The 21,915-nt window shown below is 43.9% G+C and overlaps 1 protein-coding gene and 1 long non-coding RNA gene across 4 annotated transcripts in view; one reads left to right on the top strand and one right to left on the bottom strand.

Annotated features, from left to right (window-relative positions):
* Window positions 1–21,915, bottom strand: part of LOC308570310 — a 54,835-nt gene that overhangs the window by 20,304 nt on the left and 12,616 nt on the right. The gene's annotated exons all lie outside the window — the stretch shown is intronic.
* The window catches only part of DYNC1I1 (dynein cytoplasmic 1 intermediate chain 1), a 234,983-nt gene continuing 213,597 nt past the window's right edge, over window positions 530–21,915 (top strand). The window contains exons 1-2 of one of the 3 annotated variants that reach the window (XM_081164604.1): window positions 530–2,703; window positions 6,060–6,186. In XM_081164604.1, coding sequence (XP_081020730.1) covers window positions 6,184–6,186 — 3 coding nt within the window. In that variant the 5' untranslated portion in view covers window positions 530–2,703; window positions 6,060–6,183. Of the gene's footprint in view, window positions 2,704–5,166; window positions 6,187–21,915 lie in introns of those variants that run through there. The other 2 variants (XM_081164609.1, XM_081164605.1) reach the window with 2 other exon arrangements.

Here is a 21,915-nt window from a genome sequence, read left to right as displayed (position 1 = left end):
TTCGGGCGGGCCTCGGGCGATAAACAGCTCGGCCCGATTCCTGAGGGAGGAGGCGGGAGGCTGGTGGGATGTGCCGGTTTTTCGAAGAAGCAGGAGAACGCCCGGCGCGGGGGCGCTTCAAGGGACGGGAAACGAGGCCGGGGGGGTGGGTGGGGTGGGGACAGGGCCGGATTTAGGTTTGATGAGGCCTTAAGCTACTGAAGGTAATGGGGCCCTTTATATGTCCAGCTATCCTTTGTCAACAACAAGTTGTTGCTGTTTTTTATGTTGAATATATGCTATATGGTAATGTATGGACCTAATAGGTATCTCAAGCCGTTTGCACAAGTTGCCATGCAAACAGTGACATTTTAGGGAGCAGGCTAGCAGGCAAGGCCCATTACTTACATCACAGGAGCCTACACAACACAAAACACACTTGCTGTATGTAGGTTTTATTTTATTTGTTCTTGTATCTTATATTTTGGAAATGTACATCCAGCTTTTGAGAGTGGGGCCCTAAGCTATAGCTTGTTTAGCTTATATGTAAATTGTGGGGGAACGTGTGGTGGCTGCACATTGTGAGAGAAACGTGCTCGCTCCCTGAAAAGAGAAGAGGTGCCCTTCTGAAAAATTATCCTCCCCCACCCTAGCAAAACATCCTAAATATAAACCATCCCGTTTTAGGACACAAATCAAGATGTGCTCCTTCCAATGGTTTCACGGACTTGAGGCTGGAAGGGGGTTTTCTGGCATTGCAATAGTTAGTTGTCACGATAGCATGATTGCAATATCTTCACATTCTTTTGAGGGGAGTTGGTGTTCAAGAAGCACTGGGAAAGTGAGGCTTTTAAAAGAATGGTAAACATGGAATTAGGCAGCGTTCGATCCATGGAGGTAGTTTTTTTTTTCTTTTCCAAAGGGTTGCGTCATTCCTTTTTTATATACTTTTTTTACTTTTATATACCAGCATTCCTCCATTTTGTGCAAGGAGAGGCCACTCGTGGTTCCTTCCTTCCCTGTTTCATCCAACAACAGCCCTGTGAGGTAGGTTAGGCTAAGAGACAGTCACTGGCCCAAGGTTGCCCAGTGAGCTTAATAAGTGAGTGGGGATTTGAACTCTCATTCCATAAGTGCCATAGGAGCCAAGTTCTAGAGGCTGTGGGGGCTTTGGCCCCCACAGCAAAATATTTGAGGGGGCTGGACCCCCATAAAGTTGATGGGCATTTCCATTCAAATGGTGTGTGTGCACTGTGTTGATTATGCGGGGCGGCCACTCTTTTCTTCCCAACCCTATACATATAACACCAATGTCTCACAACAAATGTAACTGAAGAACCTGAAGAAAGAGACAATGCATGTGCTTTTGAAAACGAGGGGAAATTATTTTTTTCTTAAAGAAGACAAGGAGTGTGTGGCAGCCCCCAGTATTTAAAGAGCCCCCACCCCTATTACATATAAGAACCAGAACATAAACCTATGGAACTAGAAAAGAGCCCAAAACATCAATGTTTGGTCTAGATCCTAGGTACTGCACCCTCACTAAAGGAGACTGTATGGATGAATCACTAAATGATTGTAGGATGGTGTGTGTACCTGAGCTTATGGCCTCAAATTCTCTTTATCTTATATGCTGCTTTATTACAAAAATGACGACTAGACTACTGATCCTAAAATGAATAGTTAGTTGCTCAACCACCCCCTCCAGAACCCACTGCTCTCAACTGCCTCACATTCAAACTCCCTTTCAAATCCTCATCCACTCCTCACTCACCACCAGAATTCCACACACTCCCTTTCCCCCTCCCTCCTTGACATTCCCATAATAATTCTGATACAGTTACCTTAATAACCCTATTACATTCAATATTTTATATATGATGCTCCCTATAATCATACTGTTAGAAGCACTTGAGCTTTCCATTCCTGGTTCCTTGGAAATGGGGGTGAGCAAACTGCAAGTTCTTCATCCCTGTTCTAAAAACCAGATGTCTTCCCCCAAATGATCCTGGGAATTGTAGTTTGTTAGGGGTTCTGGGGATTGTAGGTCTGTGAAAGGGAAGCCACAATGGCACGAATCATTTCAGGGGAAGTCATGTGCTATAAAGGTTCATTGGATGCTCTTTAAAATATAGCATCATAGAATTGTAGAGTTGGAAGGGACCACGAGGGTCATCTAGTCCAACTCCCTGCAATGCAGGAATCTCAACTAGATGATCCATGACTGATGGCCATCCAAGCACTGCTTAAAAACCTCCAAGGAAGGAGAGTCACTGCTTCAGGCCCTAAGGGCCTCTAGAGCAGGAGAAAGCAAGCTTGCTCCATCCTCCATGTGACAGCCCTTTAGACTTTAGTTATTGAAAGGACTGCATGGTGTGGATCTCATATCAGTGTTATGAGAGTGTAAGCAACACATTTCTCTCTCCCCTTTCTCCACACCATGCAGAATTACAATGGTAACCAGAAGGCTGGAGTTTGGAGCCCAGCCAGGGCTGGCTGTGGGCAGGATCCTTGCATTGCTGGGGATTGGACTAGATGACCCCTGGGATCCCTTCCAACTCTGCCATGCTCTGATTATATCAAGCAGCTAAAGGAACAAAAATATGCTTCGAAACATTTGGGAATCATATGAACACTCTCCTCACCAGTGGCTTCCAGCAAGAGCTTGCATCTTCCTTAGGAGAGTGGCAGTCCAGAACGAGGGGGGAAAGGCTCAGAGTTCAGGTAGGTAGAAATGCCAATTGAGTGCCCTATATTATAGGAATGCTTCCTTCCCGTGTCCCCCACCCTCATGCGCCAGACTGGTGCCAGCATGGCTGGGAGCCAGACGCCTGCTGTTTCCTCCATTTTCTTTGCAGGGAGGGAGACTTTCCCCAACATATACTTTGTTCTGTCCAAATCCCTGGAGTGACGTAACGACCCTCAGGTACTGGGGCAGAGGGAAGGAAGGGGTCCTTGAGAAACACATTTGGGGAGTCTGTGGCTTCCAGCAAGTGCTTTTCAGAAGCAATGCTCCCTTCGACAGGGGAGGCTGAGCATAGCCATCGCGGCTAGTTGCCTTTGATAGGCCTCTCCTCCATACAATTGTCTAGCCCTCTTTGAAAGCCATCCCATCCAAGATGCTCTTGTGGTGCATCCGATTCTCCTATGCTTCCTTCCCCTGCAAGGAGATGACTATTGTGAGATCCTTTGGTTAACATCTATCTGAGCTGGAAAATAATAAAGAATCAGAGGACTGGTGAGCTTCCCTTGAAGCACAACTGATCAAAGGCAGGCAGATCTGTTAGCACCTTGATAAAGATACTCAGATGACAAAGGATGCTATCATACCCCGCAAGCATCTCAGAAAAAGCTCCCAAGCTGATGGAGAAGAGAGCAGTTAAGTGGTCAGTGGGGCTCCAGGTTGCCATTTCTGGATCTCACCACAGCCCTTCCAAGTTGCCCAAGAAATCAATGTCACGACAGTTTTTTCCTTGCACCTCCTCCCCATGATCCCACGTGGGGCCTTCTCAGACGTATGCTGTGTCCGAACCAGCAGTTCCCACCAAACCAAGTAATCCAGGACCCAGTCAGAAAATGAGTGTGCACAGTCATACTAGAAATAAGTAAAATAACTAAACAGGCACTAGAAGTCACCCCAGAATTGGCCCTACTGAACATCTTCCAGTATAACTGCCCACTCACAATAGAAAGAGCTCATAACCCACCGACAGCATACAATTCAATATGGCTAACTTAACCCGACAACCCCTCTCACCCACGCACAAACAAATCCCACTGTGGCCAGCCAAAGATGATCAACCACACCCTAGGCCACCCCAAGCTCTTTCACTATCAAGGAAACATAACAAGCGAATAGAAAGAGCACTTCCCCAAGTGACGCTGACAGAAAAACCCCAAGCATACATTAAATAAAAGAACTTAAGCTTTGCTACCCCAGTCCCTCTCTCCTGTCCCGTACCCTGTCCAGGGCCGGATTTAGATGAAGAAAGACCATAGGCTACTCCACTTGTGAGGCCCCTCCCAATCCCCCACCCTCACAACTAGAAGAAAATGGAAGAGTGTTATAAACAAAATTGAGTGAAGCCAAGGATGATGGTGGGTATTTAAAATTCTACAATTCACGATTTCTCCTCTAAAGGACATCAGAAAACTTCATCAAAATTTGTTTGTCTAAGTTTGTCACTTTCAATGTAAAGAATACTCAGTATGGACAACCTCTCTTGAGACATTGTGGCCCTTAATTCATTTTTAATTCTTTTGAGTCTTGAAAAACTCCTCTCTCCCGAGCAGTTAGTGACCATAAGGCTAAGAAATAGCAGCAATATTGCTTCCACATTAGGAGAGGCCATCTGAATTTTTTTCTTGTATATAATTTGATAAAGGTCTGTATGAGACAGAGAGTGCTCTGCTGTAAGCCCATGGCTTTGTCTCATGTACAGGTGAAAGTGCAGAAGTTCATCAATAAGTTTCAGGTCAATATCTTCTGGGTATGCTTCCATCAACAGTTCAACTCCTTGCTGAATTTCTTGCTTAGATGCTATCAGAAAAGCAAGAATGGAAAAACAACTGTGCATCACTGTACATAGTATTTCTTTTTAAATTGGCTTCAAGTGCATCTAATATAGGAATAAAGAATTTTATCCTAAACTTATCTCTTGAAGAAAGTGCATCTAAGGCATCAGGTGCACTTCTGCCATTTCTTTGCCGTTCCTTCACTCTTTGTCTCCTTGTTTTGTAGTTAACATTTGGCAAGGTGGCTTTTGCTTGTTTCTCAAGCTCATCAAAATCTCTTTTAAAAATCCAGAAGTGAACTGTACAAACTTGCACAAGAACAAGGTCTGATTTCTGAAGGGCTTTGCTGACCTTGTGAAAATGACCTAGCACACGGCTTTATATCTCTTAAGATTCTGCAGATTTTAGCTATGAACTATGGCCCCACAAATTTTTTTCAAGTTGGGCCTTACAATTTCAAATTGGGCCCCACTGGCTGGCCCTGAGTCTCATGGTTGCTGGGCCCAAGTTGCCCTACTCTTTCATGAAGTCTTGGGTTTGCAATTTTGGGAGAAGGGAGACTGCCCGCTGGGGGGCTGGGGAGGCCCCCTCAATTTAGAGGCTTCAGTCTACTTAGCCTATACATAAATCCATCACTGGGGGCAGGGCTTACCCCACAATATTTTATTCAAGTTGGCACCCCTGGTAGGTCCATCCGAGTCCTACAGTCTAATTTCTACACCATGTTGGCTCTCCAACACTTTACCAGATAGTGAGCAAGCTGAAGAGTTCCCCAGGAGTTTTATTCAGGTGGATATTAAAGCAAACAAACAGAGGAGGGGCATGGATTAAAAAAATACACCCTGAATATACACTCTGTTGTTTCTCTTCCGCTGTTTTTTTTGTAACACACGAATCCACTTGGAATATGCATGTTATTTGAAAAACAAACAAACCATGTAGTCCTCAGGGATGCAGTGGCACCCTTGAAATCTTCATCTGGCTTCTACAAAGCGTCTGAACACACACACAAACTCACATCCTGATCATGAGATGGCAAGGGTGATTTTCTTTCTTGAAAAGCACATGTAAAACAATCACTCTTTTCCACTTCCTCTTTCAGCTCTATGTCCTTTTCAGTATTAATTCTGCTGTTCTCTTGCAACAGCAATATGTGTGTGCGCATGTGCTTTATCACTTCTTGTATCTTTGTGGGATAGTATGAGGGAGAGGGGTAAGAAGTGACCATTGAACTAGCACACACAGCACTTCCTCAAAAATCCAAGTGTGCCAGTGGGCATAAAACTGGTCAGCAACCCCTGCTTTATATCATGGAGTGAAGAGGTTTTGCAGACCTGCACCACAATCCTGTAAGCCAGGGGTTGCCAACCCAGCACCTGCGGGTGCAAAGGCTTAATGGATTGTATTCCAGGATAGGCTATGTATCCTGAATGGCATGCTGGAGAAGCTTTAGCTGGGAACTTTGGGTGGCAGCCAGTAGTTTGGTTTCTCTCTAGACATGTCCTTTAGTAGGTCAGTCATGGTTACCTACTTTGACTTCTTAATCTGTTTCTTCACTCTCCCAGGTGAACATTGCAGTTTTAAGTGGCTGGTGTAAATCCTATAGGAGTTTGTCCTTGTCTGAAGGTCTGGAGAAAATGTGGCTACGTTTGATGTTTAGTTGACAATAGATCATGTGATACGCTCTTCATGGTAAATATAGTAGTTTGTTGGTATCTGGCATAATAAGACAGTGTTTATATGCCAATTGAATAGTTGCACAGTGGTGTTCAGAAAGTGAACCTGCTGTGTAGACTTGTGAAGAATCAGTTTGATGATGAGGTGGAAGTTGCTCCAATTCTAGCTGTATTTCTCAAGGTCCCACCCCTCATACTGGTTTCCCTATCCTTTCTTTATGTATCCAGCTAGTCTGAATGCTAATGCTTCTTCTCTGCAAGGCCATTGGGGTTGGGTTTTTTTGTTTTGCTCTGCTTCCTTGCAGAGGGCAACCCTCCCCTGCATGAGGTTCAAAATACTCCCATCCTGATGCCGAAAAGTCAGCAGAAAAACTGGAGTTTTTCCAGGCCCAAGTACCACCTGAGATATTTGTACATATAATATACTGTATATCAAGCACTGAATTCCCTCTGAATAAAGGCAAAGAAAAATCATAGAACACACCAGTAAGCCAATTACTAAAGGAGCGGATCCTTTCAGCAAGGAATAATAATAGTAATAATAATAATAATAATAATCATAATCATCATCATCATCATAATAATAATAATAATAATAATAATAATAATAATAATAATTTATTATTTATACCCCCACCCATCTGGCTGGGTTTCCCCGGCTACTCTGGGCGGCTTCCAACCGAATATTAAAAACAATAAAGCATCAAACATTAAAAACTTCCCTAAACAGGGCCGCCTTCAGTTGTCTTTTAAAAGTAAAATAGTTGCTTATTGCCTTGACATCTGCTGGGAGGGCGTTCCACAGGGCAGGCACCACTACCAAGAAGGCCCTCTGCCTGAGCTCCTAATCAAATTAATTTGTGAATAAAGGCCAAGTGTAATGCAAGCTTTAGTATTACAGCTGCAGTCCTAAGAACACTTGCTTGCTGATTTACATATATGCTCACCAAATATTACACAGGCTGCCCAAGATGGCAGCTTAATATTGTAAATGGGTCATTTAGATATACAAAACAGGTTGGTGGCAACAGGTTCTTTTAACTTTCCAGATTTTTCTTTGAAATAGTAAATGGAATTAAATTGGGGAAAAATATGGACTGGCATTTTCATGCCAATGGTGTTGTGTGTACTTCCTGCACAATTAGCACACATCCCACAATAATCACCCATCTGTAAACACCCACAGATAAAAATAAGGGCATACAGGTTAACTGTACTTTCCCATAGTAAGAATCATCAAGCAAGTCAGTTCCCTACCCCTGTTACATAAGGCTGCAGCCTCTTCTTGTGAGCTGTTTGCTGCATTCATTTACAATGCACAAGAAACAATATTTTATAGAGAGCTTGGAAAAGAAGATGAACACTGCAGAATGACAACCTGAGACATTCACACTCGCAGAATTTTTAACAAGGCATTCACAAAAGGGGAAAGAAGTGTCAGTGATTGGTTAAAGTCAAGAAATGAGAAATGTTATTGGTAAATAAAAGGTACTGTTAAGGTAAATGACCCCCTGGACAGTTAAGTCCAGGCAAAGGCGATTATAGGGACGCGGGTGGCTCAGTGGTCCTGGTAAATAGGGGCAGCTGGAAGAACATAAGGGCTTAAGTACCATTAAGCTGTGTTCTTAGAAAATAGGTGTAAGTTCAAAAGGCAAGTGGTTGAACTTAATAAAACTGCATGCTTATTAAACCCATGGGCAAGGGTTGCCATACAGTGGTGCCTCGCAAGACGAAAAGAATTCGTTCCGCGAGTCTTTTCGTCTTGCAATGTTTTTCGTCTTGTGAAGCACGGTCCGTTGCAACTGCGCCTCTTCAAGCGGCTTTTTAAAAAAAGCGCAAGACGTTTTCGTCTTGCAAAGCAAGCCCATAGGGAAATTCGTCTAGCGAAGCAACACAAAAACGGAAAACCCTTTCGTCTAGCGAGTTTTTCGTCTTGCGAGGCATTCGTCTTGCGGGGCACCACTGTAATGACATTTTTTCTCAGAGTTCTCTGCTGGCTTTATCACTAACCAGCCTTATCTTGCTAGACCTATTTGTTTCGCTGTGCTTGTTTTTCCACTGACTCCTAGCATTTTCTAAATTTACTCTCCCCCTTTTGAATCCTCAGACAGCTGTTGAAGTTCTGTCTCCCTAGCAGCAGTGTTGACAAAAACAAAAGTCACTAAGGCTGAAATCCTATACCCACCTGGCACTAAATCCCATTGAGCTTAATAGGTAAACATGCTGTAGCAGTGCAATCCTATACCTATCTGCTCAGAATCAAGTCCCATTGAATTTACATGGGCATAGGATTGCAGCCTTAATCAAGAGATTTAACAAACAATTAAAATTTAAAAATAAGTTAACATTAGCTGCTTTTTTTGACATGATTATATTGGCAGAGAAAGCTGTTTGGATTAGCTTGGTTAAAGTTTATTCAATCTGCCTGCAGGGTATGGGCTGCTGTTCTGCAAATGGGTATAAACATCGGGGTGGCAACAGGGTTGAAGTTGTTTTTCAGAAATGTCCTTCCTTGTAATGGTCAACCAAAACTTGGAAAGAAAGAAAGAATCTGTAGATTTGCTAATCCTGTTTTGCTGACTTTGATCATAGCCATTCTGCCCTCAGAACATTCCAACCGGAGTTACATATTTAATTTTTCCAAGCCATGAAGCTGTTCAGTAACCCTCACCTCCCTGCAAAATTTTCTATACAGACTTTAAAATACAGTTAAATGGAAAAAAAAACTAGAGCTGTAAGCTGTTAATGCAGCTTTCCCCTATTGATGACCTATAATGCACAATTAAACAGCTTTGTCAGCTTGCTGGATGCGGAAGACATTTTATCTCAATGTGAAGTTTAGTAGGGGAAAGTTCACGGAGCTGTGAACAAAGACTTTCCATTTGGTGTGTGGCAGCACTGAGATACTTTGCATTGCCTCCACAGCTCAAGTTTAGTGGGGGAAAGGTCATTTCTAGCGGCAGAGGCACTGAACAACATCCTCCCTGCTTCTCATATTTCGTAGAAGTCAAGAGTACAGTATTTGGATCACTTCCCCACTGCACTAAGCCTAGATGGTAAAAAATGTGTCTGCATCCAGAATAAACTTGCAGTAACAAACATTCATCTTCTGTAAACAGGAGGCAGCCTTCTGCATTTTTCTCTGGTTGTGGAACAGTTTACTTGACCCATTTGGAACACCCACAAACCTCTTTTTTAATATCCAGTGTACCTGCATTTAAAATTTAAATATTTTTACCAGAGGTCCAAATGGAGGAAAAAAGTTATAAAAATCATTTCCCATGCACAGCCTACATGGGTCCCTTGCCTGTCCATATGGCAAATGTCGGGTACAATGAGCTGTGTATGGGCTGAAGACTGATGCAAGCATGGCCACCTTGTGAATTGTTTAGTCTGGTGAGAGGGCCTCACCTCCTCTGAGTTAGCCAGGCTGATGTGGCTTTGGAGTTTAGCAAGACTGGCACTAGTAGTGTGGCTGAACTTTATTTTTATTTCTATTTTTGGTCCCTTAATTTTGATTTTGCCCTGTTGTGTATAGTCTGGATTAGAGAGCCAATGTGGTGTAGTGGTTAAGAGCGGTAGTCTCGTAATCTGGGGAACCGGGTTCGCGTCTCCGCTCCTCCATATGCAGCTGCTGGGTGACCTTGGGCCAGTCACACTTCTTTGAAGTCTCTCAGCCCCACTCACCTCACAGAGTGTTTGTTGTGGGGGAGGAAGGGAAAGGAGAATGTTAGCCGCTTTGAGACTCCTTAAAGGGAGTGAAAGGCGGGATATCAAATCCAAACTCTTCTTCTTCTTCTTCTATTTCACTGAAGTACTGACAAAGGCATATTTATTGTATTGTTTTTTTCTTATTTGACAGTATTGATAGGTTATGTTAATAAGCTTTTCATGCTTTTTCAAGCATTGTTTATTTGGGTAATAAGCTGGAGGTTTTTTTCCTTAAGTGATTCATAAATTTTACAAAATAAATAAATAAATAAATAAATAACCTTTCTAGAAGCTTCTAAGATTGTTGTTTGCTCTAGTAAAATGTTTGGCCCAATGCAAGACATGATATTCTCTATCTTTTTCCCTCTCTATCATATTTTGATGGCGAGAGCATCACCTAGCAAAGGCTTCTAGCATGCTTGACTATACTTAAATAAGTATAATGCACCAAGAAAACTGGAACAGTCAGATAATGTCAGTCCTTCGCAGTCAGTTGACATTTCAAATGATGCACCTAAAGACCTTAAAGTAGAGGAGATTCTCAGAGAACACAACAAGATTATATAGGACAAGCACCAATTCACTCTTGCTGAGTAACAATTCATTTTGATTTCGTAACCTGTGAAGTGGTATGTTAAAAATAATGAACTTTAAGGAAACCCATGAAGAGTGTGATTATCAAAGCTTACTGCATCTGACCTTTGTTTGCTGACTTTTATTATAAAGCAGTCAAGACAGATAATTTATATCATCCCTTTCCTGTACTTTTTAATGACCTTAGATTTAAATTTTTAAAAAATTGGATGCATCAAACAAAAAGTTAGTCTGCCAAACAAAATTAAGGCATCCTTATGTATTAGAACTTCTCAAGGTTGTTATTTATAAACAGTGTCTTAAAAGCTAAGCACATTTCCTAGCAGGGAAACATGACTCCTTGCCCTTATCCAGACATGCGTCATACCTGTTTTTGTGCATCCATTATGGCTCACTCTTTTTAAATAAAACTTCCTCTTTAAGGCTGCTTTTCAGAAATATTGAGTGCAATGTTTACCAACTGGTGCTGAGCAATGCATTTTCATTTGGCTGGCTCTGGCTGTGTGGAAATCCTATTGAGAAGACTGGTGGCATATGTCTATCGGCAAGGACCAGTAGACTGCCCCTGCTGATGCAAACATAAAGAACAAGGATAGATCCCCCCCCCCCCGGGTCACAACCTGAAAAATGAATTATATAATGAATTTCTATAATTTAAATATAGCAGGGAAGACTGTAACCAGATGACCTGGACGCTTGCTCACTGTGCTATCCATCTGGTAACAATTGATGGGCAACTTCAAGGCCCCTCCTTCTCTTTCTTCTTAGGGTTCTTTATGTTTAAATCAAACTTGGTTTGGACTTTCCTTCAAATAAATGAATCCTTTAAACAGAGGATACATGACCATCCTAAGTCAGGTGTGTGGGAGAGATCCAAATCAGGAGTCAGGGGCCCAATCTGGGTTGAATCCCCTGTACCTACTATTTACAGTACAGTAGTACCTTGGTTTTTGAACGTCTCGGAAGTCGAACGTTTCAGTTTTTGAACGCTGAAAACCCAGAAGTAACTGCTTCAGTTTTTGAACGCTTTTCAGAAGTTGAACGTGCCATGTGGCTTTCATATTGAGTTTTCCGTATAATGCCTGTAGGAGTTGATAGCAGTCATTCATTTATATGGAAGAAAGTAAAAGGGAACACCAAAAGGCAACATTAGTCTGGTAACTTGTCCTTTCATGACCCTAATGTTTGGGGATGTGAACAGATCTTCTCCCCGTGTGTCTCACTGATTGAAACCCATTTTTTCTCTCCCATATAATTAAATGGGAAACTCTGAGAACCAAACCAATCTCTAGCTACATTGCCTTCCCATAGGTTCTATTCCTTGGTGTGGTAGAATGCTGGGAGAGTGGGATGGAAAATTAGAAACTCATGTAATATACTTGCAACCTGTCTACCTGGTGGGTATGATATTTCTAGGAGGAGGATTCATGTGCTCAATGGGATCCTGACCATGTCAACTCTGCACAAAGACACTTTGCACTCCTTGCTGGATCCATGTCATTGTAGAGCAGGCCACTCAGTGTCGTGGATGGAGATAAGCTTGTGGAGCCTAGCTTTTGCCCTTACCACAAGTGTCCCCTTTACTTTTTCCTGTATGAGTGAATAGCAAATTTTGATCAGAGAATGGAAATGAGAGCACTTGAGGACATCACTGATGTGGGGGCTATGCCATGGAGGCTGTGTACATAGTAACTTCTACTCTGGCTCTAGTGTGTTATCATCACTGATTTTTTGAATCCTTGTGTGCATGATGTTGTTCAGTTTCTGTTTCAGTTTCTGTTAATTGGTTCTCGTGGGAAACTTGCAGATTCTAGCTTCACCAATTAACTCAAGCTGGTGTCAATTTACTCTTGGCAGAAAGCCCAGGTCTGCTTGACCTAGAAACTACTCACTCTGATTGGTTAACGAGCAGCACTCAACTCTGTTATCTAGGGATTGCTAGCACAGTTTGGTGTGAGGTGTGTTAGGAGTTAGAAGTGCTGTGTATGGTTTTGAGAGAGAGAAAGAAAGAGGATTTATTTTGCTTTTCTTTGTATGCAGAAACTCTGCTGGTTTTTTTTTCCTTTTTAATAAATCCTGTAAATAGTTATTCTGAGTCTAGCTGACTAGTCATTACTGCCGCAACTAGCTTCCTCGCTGTGCAGGAAAACTCTGCTACGTATGGGCTAAAGCCAGTAGGGCTATGCCTGACACTCCAAAGTTCCATGAGGTTATGGGCATTGTGCTGCCAGCCTGAGTTGTGGTGGTGTCAGCAGCAACGGCGTTGGTTCCAGTAGTTCCAGAAGTTGTTGTTCTCTGGCTGGTTCCTGACCGTGGTGAGCTGGTGACGCAGCGGACACAAGGACAACAGCTGCAGCGTGTGAGTGCTGGGTGCTGTGGTTCCTGTTTTCTCTCTCGGTGGTCGTGAGTAGCTGGTTCCGGGTTCCAGGGACATCGCTCTCAAGATGGCCTCACAACCAGTTCAGATGGCTTTTGAGCGTCTGAATGACTCCAATTACTTGCTGTGGTCGGAACGCATGCAGGCAGTGCTGCAGAGGGATCGTCTCTGGCAAGTGGTGAGTAAGTTTCCTACGAAGCCTGATGATGAAGACCTCGATAAAGACCAAAGAGCAAGGGCCACAATTGTCTTGGGGCTGGAAGATTCCCAGTTGCCGTATGTGAGGGGAATCAAGACAGCTAGAGGTGTGTGGCAAGCACTTAAAGAACTCCATGTGCGTGAGACAGCGGTTTCCAAGCTGTTCATTCGCAAGGCATTGTACAAGGCAATGTTACAGCCTGGGGTTACAATGCAGGAACACCTACACAGTTTACAGTTAAAGTTTGTTGCGCTACAGGAAAGAGACTGTGCGTTAGACCAGCAGGAGAAGGTGGCTATTATTTTGAGTTCTCTCCCGGAAAGCTGGGATAATTTAGTTTTGTCTCTAGAAGGCATGCAGGAGCGTGATTTATCAGTCAGTTACGTTACTGGGCGTTTGATTGAAGAATGGCAGAAGAGGCAAGAAAGGTCGTTGGCTGCAGAGGCTTCTACAGGTGGGCGGTTTGGAAGGAGTTCTCATGCCGTGCCAGAGGTGAAGCAAGAGCAGCGTACTGGTGAGGAGTCAGCGTTTGCTGTTAGGCGTTGTTTCCGATGTGGGTCTTCAGCGCATCTAAAACGACAATGTCCGGAGTTGGTCAAGTCTCAGTTGCCGGTGCAGGAGCAGAGACGAGATCAGCAGCAGCAGCAGCGTAAAAAGAAATTCTTCAAACGAAAACAGTCGGCTCAGCTGGTGACCGGCGAGGTCAAGATTGCTGATGAGAAACAAGCGGTCTGGGTGGTCGATTCGGGAGCGTCTCGGCACATCGTGAACTCAGATGACTTGTTTGTTTCCAAGAACTCAGCACAGCGCAGCCAGGTGGCTCTAGCAGACGGAAGTACTTCCGAAGTGATTTCGGGGGGTGCAGTTTATGTTCCTTGTCTGCGTGAATGCCTGCAAAATGTACTTTGTGTGCCGTCATTAAGGAGCAATCTGATGTCTGTAGATTGTTTGCTAAAAGCTGGGTTTAAAGTGTATTTTGAAGGAGACAGTTGCATTATTAAGAAGGCTGGTGAGATTTTAGGCACTGCTAAGTCAGAGGGAGGCTTGTTTTGGCTTAAAGCAGGATCTCAAGTTGCAGCAGTAGTCAGTAAATCTCAGCCTGCAGTGAGTAACAAAGCTATACATGACAACTGTGTGCACTTATTGCATAGGAAAATGGGGCATGCTTGCTGGAAAAGTGTACTAAAAATGTCTGAATTGGCTGATGGGGGTAATTTAAAGAGTTGTAACAAGTACCTTGATTGTAATGTCTGTAAAAAGGTTAAAACCCACAGAGTCTCTTACCCCAGAAGCGACAGAGTTAGTGAGTCACCGCTACAGCTGGTTCACATGGACGTAATTGGTCCATTTGCTGTAAGCAGGGGTGGATCGCGTTTTTCACTAACAATTGTGGATGACGCCACGCGTTATTCTTGGGTTTTTCCCATGAAGAATAAGGGTGACGTGTTCACTAAGTTTAAAGGCTGGGTGGCATCTGTGGAAAGATTTCTGTCCATTAAGCTCAAAAGGATTCAGACGGACAGAGGTGGCGAATTTATGTCAAATGCCTTTAAAGATTGGTTACAAAAGCGTGGCATTGGGCATAGAAAAACGAACGTTTTTTCCCCAGAGGAGAATGGTGTTGCAGAGCGAAAAAACAGATCTTTACAAGATATGATGTTTGCCATGCTTGAAGATGCTGATTTGCCCATGTCTTATTGGGGGGAGAGCATGCTCACCGCGTGTTATCTCCAAAATAGGCTCTTTCATCAAACAATAGGTACAACCCCATACTTTAAATTGTTTCAGAAAAAACCTAAAATTGACCATTTGCATGTGTTTGGATCAAAAGCCTGGGTATTAATTCCGAAACAAATGAGGAAAAAGGGAGATCCTAAGACCAAACAGTTAGTGTTTGTGGGTTACCAGGAGCTGGGAAAAGGTTTCCGTTTTGCTGAAGGGACAAATGGCATTGTGATCTCCAGGAATGCCAGTTTTTGTGAACATAGTGGCTGGGAGAGACTACATGCCAATACTGAGGTTTGGTTTGAACCTTCCCAGGAGCTTCATGACTCTGAAGGTAGACACAGAGAGTCAGAGTCTGAGGGGGAGGAAAGTTCAGATAAGAGCTCTCAGGAAAGTGAAGTTAGCCAAAGACCAGTTGCTAAGCAACAAAAGAGAGGTCGTAGTTCTGAGGAGGAAAGTGGGTCAGAAGAAAAATTTTCTCCCAGAAGATCTAAAAGACAAAACAAAGGAGTGCCTCCGGTGCGTTTTTCTCCTGATACTGCAAATGTGTTTAGTGTAAGTGCAGAACCCAAGAGTTTTCAGGAAGTGTTAAAGTTACCAAAAGAGGAGGCAGAGCGCTGGAAACAGGCAATGGAGGAAGAGATGTCCTCTCTGAATGAGCACAAGGTCTTTACACCAGTAGCAGCGCCTGAGGGGGCAAAGATTGTATGCTGCAGGTGGATGTACAAAAGACTTAGGCCCAGTTAGGACATATCTAGGGTTGGAAGTGTGCTGGGCCCAAGATGGCAGCTGCCTAATTAGTCAGCAGAACAAAGTTAAACAACTACTGACTACATACAGGATGCAGGATTGCAAAGGGGCAGCGGTGCCTATGGATCCAGGTTTCATAAAAACACTTCACATAGATGAGAGTCCTGAATTTGAACACCCTGATGTATATCACTCTGTAATTGGAAGTTTATTGTATATAGCACAGTGGTCCAGACCTGATATTAGCTATGCAGTAGGCATATTAAGTAGATTGGTCTCAAAACCCACACTAAATGCCTGGAAAGGAGTAAAACAAGTTCTGAGGTATCTCAAACAGACAATTGGCTATATGTTACAATTAAATTCTTCAGAGGATGAAATGTTGAGTTGCTACTGTGACAGTGACTGGGGAAATTTGCCGGATAGAAAATCTGTCACAGGACTAGTTATAATGGTCGGTGGAGCTTTAATCAGCTGGCGGTCACGCAAGCAAGACGTTGTAAGTGTGTCATCAACGGAATCAGAGTACGCCGCATTGAGTGAATTGTGCAACGAGGTGATTTATTTCAAGCATTTGATGGCAGATTTAAATGTAAATTGTGGAGAACCAGTACAAGTTTACATTGATAATCAAGCTTGTATAACATTAAGTAAAACAGAGGGCTTCAAATCGCGTTCCAAACATATCTCTGTAAAATACCAAAATGTACGTTGCTGTGTACAAGACAATGTAATCACCTGTACTTATGTGTCAAGTGAAGAAAATGTAGCAGATGTGTTAACTAAACCATTGGCAAAGGTAAAGAACAAGCGAATGTGCAAGGGTTTAGGTTTGCTGGAAAAATGATCTCCTACATAGGTGTATTTGGAGTTAATTGTTCAGCAGAATCTGTGAGGGGGTGTTCAGTTTCTGTTTCAGTTTCTGTTAATTGGTTCTCATGGGAAACTTGCAGATTCTAGCTTCACCAATTAACTCAAGCTGGTGTCAATTTACTCTTGGCAGAAAGCCCAGGTCTGCTTGACCTAGAAACTACTCACTCTGATTGGTTAACGAGCAGCACTCAACTCTGTTATCTAGGGATTGCTAGCACAGTTTGGTGTGAGGTGTGTTAGGAGTTAGAAGTGCTGTGTATGGTTTTGAGAGAGAGAAAGAAAGAGGATTTATTTTGCTTTTCTTTGTATGCAGAAACTCTGCTGGTTTTTTTTTCCTTTTTAATAAATCCTGTAAATAGTTATTCTGAGTCTAGCTGACTAGTCATTACTGCCGCAACTAGCTTCCTCGCTGTGCAGGAAAACTCTGCTACGTATGGGCTAAAGCCAGTAGGGCTATGCCTGACACTCCAAAGTTCCATGAGATGTGGAACTATCCTGTAGTTTATTGAGAAATACTTCTGTTTGATGTTTCAAACCAAAAGAAAATCTGAAGCCACAGTCACTTCACAGTTGAGCTGAGGGTCTATGTTTGAGACAGCCACTGCACATGTACAGATAACAGTGCATGCATAGGTGAATGAGAGTTTGTGTGGGGTTGCAGAGGCAGGAAAACTGAATGGGGAATGCACATTGGATGATGAAGGCACCCCCACTTCCTCTCTAGTGTGTACAACAATGTCCAAGTGTGACTTGAAATGCAACTGGTGTGGGTGAGAACAACCTCGCTGCATTTTCAGCTCCCAATGTGTACATAGCCAGAGTATCCCACTTGTTCCCATCTGCATAGAGCCACATGGGTTCTGTTTTTTGTTTACACTGAAGTGGGATTGAATGCTGAGAAACTGAAAATACAATGTAGGTAGATTTTAAAATATCTAGCTATTCGGTGTTTAGACCTTGTCATGGCTCCAATTAATTCCTGGTCCCAGCTCGACTAATTATGGAGCAAATTAACTTTTCACTTTAAAACCTTTCACATTTATTCAGTTCTCGTTTTAATCCCTTACTGTTCTAAGTGAGACTGTCCAGAATTTTCCATCTCTGATTATATGTCTTCTGTTAATCTCCACTTTACATTTATTAATGGAAGTTTAGACCCATTTGTTTTAGTACATTCTGAACCCATTAGATGTTCAAGTGTCCTTTCAACTAATCTGGGAAGAACCTTATGCTAGACCTAGTAGACGTCAGTGAGTTGATTATTATGGTGCTTACAGGCTAATATTAGACCACTTGCACTCAGCTGCTTGATTGGAGGTTTTAAAAAATAGTGAGGCATGCCATTTGACAGACCTTGTCTGCACGTAGTACTTTTCCTGCATGAGGGAGCCATGTGGCAATAGGGTAAATCAAAAGGCCATGTTAAGAAGAGAAGACTTTAGTATTAGGTAGGTGACTTTTTTAAAGGACACATATTTTAATCAAACAGAGTTATAAATTCCAACATGAAAGTAGGGCATGTGTCCCACCATGTGGAGTCTTACAGTCCAACATTTAGCAAACTACTTGTATGTGATGAGAAAGCAGTTCATTTGAGAGGTAAAGTGTAAGCATTTCCCCCTCCAATTGATGCAAAATATTATAAAAATGACAAATCCGCATTGCAGTAATGGTAAGGCTATCTTACCAGGAAAAGGAAAAGGTATCTAATGAAACTGGTAGATGGGGTCAAGTCTGCTTGTTTGTGGAAATGGAAGCCAGGAATAATTGAGCAAAAGTAACAACCAGATTTTTTTAAAAAAATAAGAAACCACAAGGTTCTTTCTGTTAATATCTCCAGGAGACAAACAACCTGAAATTATTGAAGCTTTTAGATTTTCCATCGTAAAGGAAGTATCACTGATGTACATGGGTTTGTGTCTGTCAATACAGTGTTACTCAGACTGGCCAAAGGTTGCAAATTTTCCAGGATAGGCAGAAATTGCTGCCATAGTGTACTTTGCTTTTTAAAGCGTTAGCGACTTTCAAAGGACAGTTTAGTGCTGCTATATCTGCTGACGCCACCAGTCTGGACGTGAAATGGTATTGGTTATGAAAATTATTGCTGCTGTGTAGGCGACAGTAGCAACTTTGCAAATACCAATGATTCCTGTATTTGAAAAGATTACACATTTGTAATCCACAGCAGTTTGAGCACCCATTAAATATGAGTCAGGAGACTCATTCGCTTTATCACTGGCTTAAAGAGAGAGGAAGTGACACCGCAGCATGTAAGCCTTGAAATAACATTTTAACTCAGCTATTTCCAATTCCCTCTTTTATCTTTCCCCCTTTTTGTTCATAGTGTGTGTTGAATATTAAAAATAACTCATTTATTTGCAGAAATTAATTTTGCAGCCAAATTATATCCGTTAAACATTAGTGACAGCAAAGGTTAATGCAGCAGCAATCAGAATGTGCAAATGGAAAATATAAGCTGCTTCCTGTGGCAGTAATGAGGATACACAAGAAAGCTGAGTGCACACCTCACTTTTGTTAACCCCTCTGGTGTGTTCTGCATGGATTGTTCCTCATCTGCAGGATGCTGCATGCACAACTCCAGGGTTGCCAGACTTCCAGGTCCAGCCTGAAGTCTCCAGGTTTGGCCCCCTCCAGGTGGCAAGTGGAAGGCTTGAAGCTCTAGGTGGTCAAGAGTGCCTTTAATAAAATATATATTATTAAGAAGACTGTGAGTGCAGCTTACAAGCTTCAGCCTGGTAGGAGCTGGCTACAAATTATAGCATAGACATATCCTCTACAGTGGTGCCTCGCAAGACAAAATTAATTCGTTCCGCAAGTCTCTTCGTCTTGCGGTTTTTTCGTCTTGCGATGCACGGTTTCCCATAGGAATGCATTGAAAATCAATTAATGCGTTCCTAGGGAAACCGACTTCAGACCAGGTCCGGGGACAGTCTGTCCCCCGACCTCTTCTGAAGGCTGGGGGGGGGGGGACACAAGGGCTTTTCTTCCCACCCCCAGCATTTTAAAAAACCCTGGGACAGCGGAGGACTTCTCCGCTGTCCGGGGCGATCTTAAAATGCTGGCGGGCGGCATTTTAAAATCGCCCCGGACAGCGGAGGACTTCTCCGCTGTCCGGGGCGATTTAAAAGCCCCTGGGAAGGCAGGCAGGGGGGACAAAGACTTTCGCCCCCTGCCCGCCTTCAGAAGGTGTTCCCGCCCCCCGCCCCGCTTCGGAACAGCTTTCCGAAGTGGGGCGGCTGGGGCAGGTGTCCCCGCCCCCCCTCCCCGCTTCGGAACAGCTTTCCGAAGTGGGGCGGCTGGGGCAGGTGTCCCCGCCCCCCCTCCCCGCTTCGGAACAACGTTCCGAAGTGGGGCGGCTGGGGCAGGTGTCCCCGCCCCCCCTCCCCGCTTCGGAACAACGTTCCGAAGTGGGGCGGCTGGGGCAGGTGTCCCCGCCCCCCCTCCCCGCTTCGGAACAGCTTTCCGAAGTGGGGCGGCTGGGGCAAGTGTCCCCGCCCCCCCGCCCCGCTTCGGAACAGCTTTCCGAAGTGGGGCGGCTGGGGCAGGTGTCCCCGCCCCCCCTCCCCGCTTCGGAACAGCTTTCCGAAGTGGGGCGGCTGGGGCAGGTGTCCCCGCCCCCCTCCCCGCTTCGGAACAGCTTTCCGAAGTGGGGCGGCTGGGGCAGGTGTCCCCGCCCCCCCTCCCCGCTTCGGAACAGCTTTCCGAAGTGGGGCGGCTGGGGCAGGTGTCCCCGCCCCCCCTTCGGAACAGCGTTTTAAAATGCTGGGGGTCGGGAGCGAACTCTTCGCTCCCGACCCCCAGCATTTTAAAACCTTCCCGGGACACGGGGAGATTTTAAAATGCTGGGGGTCGGCAGCGCTTCGCTCCCGACCCCCAGCATTTTAAAACCTCCCCGGGACACGGGGAGATTTTAAAATGCTGGGGGTCGGCAGCGCTTCGCTCCCGAGCCCCAGCATTTTAAAACCTTCCCGGGACATGGGGAGATTTTAAAATGCTGGGGGTCGGCAGCTAACGCTTCGCTCCCAACCCCCAGCATTTTAAAATCTCCCCGGGACAGAGACTTCTCTGCTGTCCCTTGGAGATTTTAAAATGCTGGGGGTCGGCAGCGAACGCTTCGCTCCCGCCCGCCAGCATTTTAAGATCGCCCGGGGCAGGCGGGGGGGAAGGCAGGCGGGGGGGAGCAAACTTTTGCCCCCCGCCGGCCTTCAGAAGAGGTCCTCTTCTGAAGGCCGGCTGTGGGCGAAAGTCTTTGCTCCCGACCGCCAGCATTTCCCTATGGGCTTTCGTCTTGCGATGCAAGCCCATAGGGAAATTCGTCTTGCGAAGCGCCTCCAAAACAGAAAACCCTTTCGTCTTGCGGGTTTTCCGTCTTGCGAGGCATTCGTCTTGCGGGGTACCACTGTATTTGATATTTTAAGTAGTGGTCATCAGATCTGCTTGGGGTTCATTGCATGATTGGAGTGATAAATATTGAACGTATGTCCCTATAGTAATGATGAATGAATGAATGAATGAATGAATGAATGAATCAATCAATCAATCAATCAATCAATTTATTTCGGTCAGTGACCAGAATGCAAACATATACAACAACAGAGAGCATATAAATATGAATAGATTAAAAGTAAGCTCTGTGAGCTGATACACAATAAATAATTCAGATATAAAACAGCTAAAATATATAAATTAAAACCTTGACCGCTAATTTAAAACATATTAAGACATTGGCCGTTAGAGTCATTCAGAGGTTATCTCCTTAATTTTATAGCAGCAGCAGCACAGAATTTAGCCACTTTTAAGGTAATATCTGGTTCCCTGTCTTCAGTTAAGTATTTTAAGTAGTAATAATCAGTTCTGCTTGGGATAATATTCTGGTATTGTTCCAGAAGCTTGCTGTTGCATCATGATGGTGGCACAACACCTCTGTCACTGTCACCTTGCATCTCTGTCTATTGTAATAAGCAGTTAATATGGGATTATTTTATTTTATTTTTTGCTGAAAGGAAGCATAGAAGTGTAGGTTTGCTCACTGGCTTTACACACAGTGCAGCTGTAGCTACATTTCATCAAGCTGATATCTATTCAGTTGCGACTATATACATATAAAGGATCAGGTGCCTGTCTGGTAGCACACAAAGCATTAGTAAATAAGTATCACGATGAGTTTCATTCTGTGTTCTATTTTTAACCTTTCACGGCCATAGCAAAGGGAAACAGGTGTGAAAACAACTACCGCTTGGGCAGCTCATCTTCATTCAAGCAGGATAAGTGTAAACAGATATGCCTTCCATTAGGGGAAAACCTAATAAAGCCAAATGGCATGAAATCACAAGTATGAGCTCAAGCAGACCAAAATCTAACTCCTTGGGGAGCCTTGTCAGCAATATCCCGTTTCACCTCAAATAGGTGTTATTAAGAATGTGTTTTGGGGAGCCACAGAAAAGCAGTATGTAGTGTTAAGTTATGGCAATGCTTCCTGAAGAAAGGGAGAACAG

This window comes from Podarcis bocagei, assembly GCF_964188305.1.
Source record: "Podarcis bocagei genome assembly, chromosome: 12".
NCBI lineage: Eukaryota > Metazoa > Chordata > Lepidosauria > Squamata > Lacertidae > Podarcis > Podarcis bocagei.
This window is presented reverse-complemented; position numbering and strand designations above follow the sequence as displayed.